The sequence below is a fragment of the Daktulosphaira vitifoliae genome, unplaced genomic scaffold (genome assembly GCF_025091365.1).
Source record: "Daktulosphaira vitifoliae isolate Bord-2020 unplaced genomic scaffold, ASM2509136v1 Scaffold_3, whole genome shotgun sequence".
NCBI lineage: Eukaryota > Metazoa > Arthropoda > Insecta > Hemiptera > Phylloxeridae > Daktulosphaira > Daktulosphaira vitifoliae.
The window spans coordinates 45,722,346-45,728,064 of record NW_026099574.1 but is presented as its reverse complement, the minus strand read 5'-3'; the positions used below and the strand labels follow the sequence as shown (position 1 = coordinate 45,728,064).

General features: G+C 25.0%; 1 protein-coding gene across 4 annotated transcripts in view; it reads right to left on the bottom strand.

The window, feature by feature from the left end:
• The window catches only part of LOC126902626 (neurotrypsin-like), a 54,680-nt gene extending 49,689 nt beyond the window's left edge, over positions 1–4,991 (bottom strand). For all 4 annotated transcript variants that reach the window (XM_050680088.1, XM_050680090.1, XM_050680089.1 and 1 more), the window contains exon 1: positions 4,753–4,991. In XM_050680088.1, the coding sequence (XP_050536045.1) occupies positions 4,753–4,945 (193 nt within the window). In that variant the 5' untranslated portion in view covers positions 4,946–4,991. The remainder of the gene's footprint in view (positions 1–4,752) is intronic.
• Between the last annotated feature and the right edge of the window lie 728 nt (positions 4,992–5,719).

Here is a 5,719-nt window from a genome sequence, read left to right as displayed (position 1 = left end):
ATTTAACTTACAAAAAAAAGTTTCGCACAAAAGTTGTTTAAAAGACAATTATAAATAAAAATATAATCTTATATTTTTTCATTTAAACAAATATTTTTCGAGTTACATTACATTTAATATGAGTAATAAAATTTATATTCCATTTTTTTCATTTTACGGTTACTTTTTATCATGTTATACTTACATTAGACACAATGTTATAAATGCATATGTGTGTATGTGTGAGTTTAGTTATTTATTGTATCATTAAAGTGTAGTGTATATTGAGATACAACCGATAGAGTAGGTAATTGATTTGACGCTATATTATTTAAACCCAACTAAACGCTAAATTGTACATTCCGAAATAACAATCATATTATGTCAATTGCCACCGGAATATCTGGTAATATTTTTCTTTTTCTTTGCCCGACCCCAAGTAGTTGGGGTCGGGCACCCTTATCCTAAGATTCCACTTGACACGATCTCCCACATCTTCTACGCTCACATCAGCTGTCCTCAAATCGCATTCAATAGCATCCCTCCATCTCTTTTTTGGTCTTCCTCTATCTCTTCTTCCTTCAACATTCATTTCTATAACTGTTCTTACAGCTTTCGATTCTTCTTTCCTCATACCATGACTAAACAATCTAAGTCTATTTTCTGTCATCTTATCCACGATTGACGCAACACCTATACTTCCTCTTATATGCTCGTTCCTTATCCTATCTTCTCTAGTCACTCCACTCATCCAACTAAGCATTCTCATCTCTGCTACACTTATTCTCTGCTCTACTTTCTTATCAACCGCCCAACACTATGAACCATACATCATAGCTGGCCTCACAATTTCATACTAAATTTAAAAACTATAATTAGTATTTATTCATATATTATATTTTAAAATCAAAGAACTACTAATCAGGATATAATTAAAGAAATAAGAGTTCATGTTGCTTTTAAAATATTTCACCAATTTCTCTAAAGGAAACACTATCTACAGATTTGCATCGAAGCGTTTCTTATGATAGTGATTTTAATCACTGTCAGATATCATCTATAATTGTCCCATCTATGCCTCGTCCACACTGTGCCTCGACCCCACTGTGCTACCGTTTTTTTATACTCAAACCTTAGATATTTATTTTAAAATATCTTATTAGGAGAATACATGGTTAAAATAGCTACCGTATTTAAAAATATAATGTTATTGTGTTAAAATTTTTGGTTTTGTATTTTATTTTATTATAAAGGGATTACACTGATTTTCATAAATATTATATCAATCTAAATGACATAGTATAAAAAATTAATCATATTTAAATTTTTTTGTTTCTTTGAAGTGGAAAAAAATAACTTTAAAATTTGAACTAGCTAAATTTCAATTTTTATTAAGTGACGAATGAGACGTACGGTTTTTGAGACGGTAACACTTGTGTTAAAAAAAATTTAAAAAAAATGTTTAACTCATTTGATTTTTATCTCATTTAGATTCAATAACTTCAATAAATATCATGGATCCCATTACGGTAGTCTCCTCTCGTGAGAAGAAATTCATTTATGATTATTTTACTATGTGGTTTTTTTTTTGGTATCTATCATTTATTTTCTCATTTGACCTAATTTATTGACAAATTTTTTTTTTTTAAATTAAACACTATCTACAGATTTGCATCGAAGCTTTTTTTATGATAGTGATTTTAATCACTGTCAGATATCATCTATACTGGACCCAACTATGCCACGACCCCACTGTGCTGGGTTTTTTTTACTTAAAATTGCCATGAAATTTTTAATAATAACCAAATCAATATAATTTTTTAATAAATTTGACCCTTTACCTGCCCTAAGAAGGGTATTCAAAATGACAATTTTTTCAACTTAACTATTGAAATTGTATTGGAAATACTGACACTTCTACATATATCTTAAATTAAACCATATGTAATATACTTTATTATGGAAAAAAATATTCGAACTTTATTTTGTCTTCACTGTGAAAATGGAGGGTAAGCAAATTAATAATGATGGGAAAAAGAATATAAAAGGAAAACATGAAAAGTATAAATGGACTGGATGTTTTGTCGAAGAAACGTTGGGGCACTACCGACGTATTACAATATGTATCAAAACAATTTTTTCATGAGAAATAATAATTATATACTTCTTTCATTCGACATACTTTTTTATTAAATTGGGCCTTTTTCGTTAATACAGTGGGGGTTCAAAACTTAAAAATGCATATAGAAAGTAGAACTTTATCAGCTTAATTTTGAAAGTTTTCCGGAAATACTGTGATTTTTATATATATCTAAAATTAGAGCTTATGTAATATACTTCGTTATGGAAAAAAAATTTCGGACTTTATTTTGTTTTTTTGATGAAAACGGATATCAAAGATAATAAAAAAAATAATATTTTTGTAAAAAAATTCTTTTTTATACATTTAATTTAGTAATGCAATGACTTAAAAAAAATATATGGATCAATACAATTTTTTAAATAAAACCATTTCTCTTTATATATTTATATATTATAAATATATTACACTTAGAAATCATGAAACTTGTAATCAGGATATAAATAAGGATATAGGAGATCATGTAGCTTTTGGAATGATCCACCAAATTTTTTAATATTAAACACAATCTACTGATTTACATCGAAGCACTTTTTATGATAATGCTTTTAATCACTGTCAGATATCATTATACTTGAACCAACTATGCCACGTCCCCACTGTGCCGCGACCCCATTGTGCTGGGGTTTTTCATTTATTTTTCTAAAAACTTTTTAAAAAATGAATAATTTAAAATAATTTTTTTTATATTGAAACCTTAGATATTTCCCTTTCATTTGATATCATTTTTTTGAAAATCTGACCCATTATCTGCCCACAGGGGTAATTCAAAATAGCTACTTTTGCAAAAAAATTTAATTTTTTCAACTTAAGTTTTGAAAATAATCCAGAAATACTCCGAACTTCAAACATATGTTAAAATAAAGATAATGTTATGCACTATAATTAAAAAAAAAAATTGGTCCCGACGACTTATCTCCTATGTGCAAATGGTTGCTGTATTTAAGAAACATACAATTTTGTAGTTAAAATTTACGATTAAAAATTTTATTAGTTAAACTTTTTTCACTCAATTATTGAAAATTTTCCGGAAATATTGACACTTTTATTTAATCTTAAATTAATTCTTATGTAATATAATATAGTATGAAAAAAAAATTTCGTGATATAGTGAACTAAATATCATAAAATATATCATATTCAAAAATATGCTATTTTTGTGTTAAAATTTTGGGCTTTATATTTTTATTTATTTTAATATACTTTATAATGGGGTACACTGAATTTCATAAATATTTTATAATACTAATTGATATAGAACCTAAAGTGAAACTTATTTCAAATTTTTTTTCTTTTAAGTGCAAAATATTAATTTTAACATTTGAATCAGCTTAAATTGCCAATTTATTAAAAAATGAATGCGATGTACAATTGCCGATTTAGTAAAAATCATTTCCTGTGTCTAAAAATCATTGCTACAGATTTGCATAGAAGCGTTTCTCATAATAGTGTTAGTCATTGTCAGATATCATTATACTTGACCCAACAATGTCACGTTCCCACTATGCCACAACCCCTTTTTTGCTGGGTTTTTTTTTATAATTATAGCACGTGATATAAGTTTTATTTTACATATGATTAAAAGCCGCAGTATTTCAGGAACATTTTCAAAAGTACAGTTTAAAAAGTTAAAGTCACATTATCAAAAAATTTATTGAAATAAAAGCGAAATAAGTATGGTTTTTTTATAAATAAAAATTATTTTAATTTGTTTATTTTTCAATAGGTTATGGAAATTTAAGTAAAAAAAAATTTAAAAATGTCCAAATTTACTATTTTAAGAATTGTAATTTTTCGGAAGAGTTTCTTCATTTACAGGAATCGAAAATTTTTTTTAATTTTTAAAGTTAATTTCTTCAATTAGATTTGAATTTTTTGAACAATTTGAGTTTTTTTTATGTATCTCTGAGAAATATCGGTCCAGTGTAGAGCTTTTTGCTCTACACTGTAGTGACAGACGAAAAATAAAAATAAGCATATCATGGTAAAATTAATATCTTTTTAGCTTTGCATTGAAGCTAAAAATTAATTTACTAAACATATATAACATTTATTACAATTAAGTTTTTTAACTCGTGCTTTAAATAATATTACAAAAAGGATGGTCGGTTATTATATAATATATAAATATAATATTTTAATTATAGATAGATACTATAATCAGTTTCCGGTATTAGTTTATACTTATTCTAAGAGTTAATATTTTTATTCATTTCATAAATTTAATATGTTCATAATAAATGTCAATATATATTCGGTTTTATATTGTTTACGTTTAGCTATACTACTGTATTAATTTTATAAATAGTTATGTTGCAAGCACGTTTCACGTTCAATTTTTTGACAGGGAATCAATAGTTCCTGATTCTAAAAAATTAAAAAAATTTAAACTGAGAATAAATTAATGAATTAAAAGATATTTATTTCTAGTAAAAACAAATTTTTATATTTAATTAAAGTCATTAAAAAAATTGTTTAATCCTAAATTACTGTACTATTTTTTATAATTATATGTTGCATTTAACACACTATTTATAAATCTCTTTATACGAGATTTTTATTAAGACCAAAAAATGATTGTGGGTACTAATAATAAATAACATAAACCAAAAAAATATACAAACTAATTTTACCTTCGTTTTCATTGTTAGAATTTACTAGCCTCACTATTCCTTCTAATGACTTGTGTTTTTTCAAATGATTTTTTATGACGTTTACTTTCCAGTGTTTGTCATTTTTAATCTTTATTTTTTCAAGTTTAAAAGCATCAATATAAAATAATATTACTAAAAAACAAAATTGAACTTTCCATATTTTTTCAGTCATTTTAAGTGTGAATGCTATTACTTAAATGATATAATAATTTTTAACTCTTAAATTTTCTGATTAATATAATTATTATGTTTTAAATAATCTGAATATGATATGATAAAATGTATGGAATATAGAGGGGTCACATTACAATAGTGTGGCACTATTACATTGAAATACGTTATCGTATGATAACAATTATAGTTTATAAAATTATTATATTTATGACATAAATAATTTCTTAAAACCGAAGCAGCCAAAAACCAGTATTGTGGAAACTATTATAGAATAAAAATTGAATATGATAAATTTCTATTATAACAATTCAATACGTTTATTCTTCAATCATTGTTTAGATTTTCGTGAATTTTATTAGAAAATTTTTTTACTGTGAATAAAATAAAAATAAATAATTTGTTAAATAATGAAAGTATAAATGTTTTAATAAAAACATTCTTTCATTTTTACTTCTGTGGACCTCAGTGAAAGCTGAATGATAATAAAGAAACTACTTTTTAGATACTTCCAATTAGAAATCATTCATATGCATTTAAAACCTTTGTAATCTAAACTCATAATTTATCTATCTAACTTAAACAAGAAACCCAAGGAGATTCCACCGTAAGCCGAGGCAAGCCAAAAGCAAAAACCCAACACTATAGATTTCGTACATTATCATAGGGGAGAAAGGTCATAAATAACAGTTTAAATGAATATAACAATTACTAAAATGTATTCAATATTACAATATTATTTTATAAATAACAATTCGAAAGAAAAAAAACTATG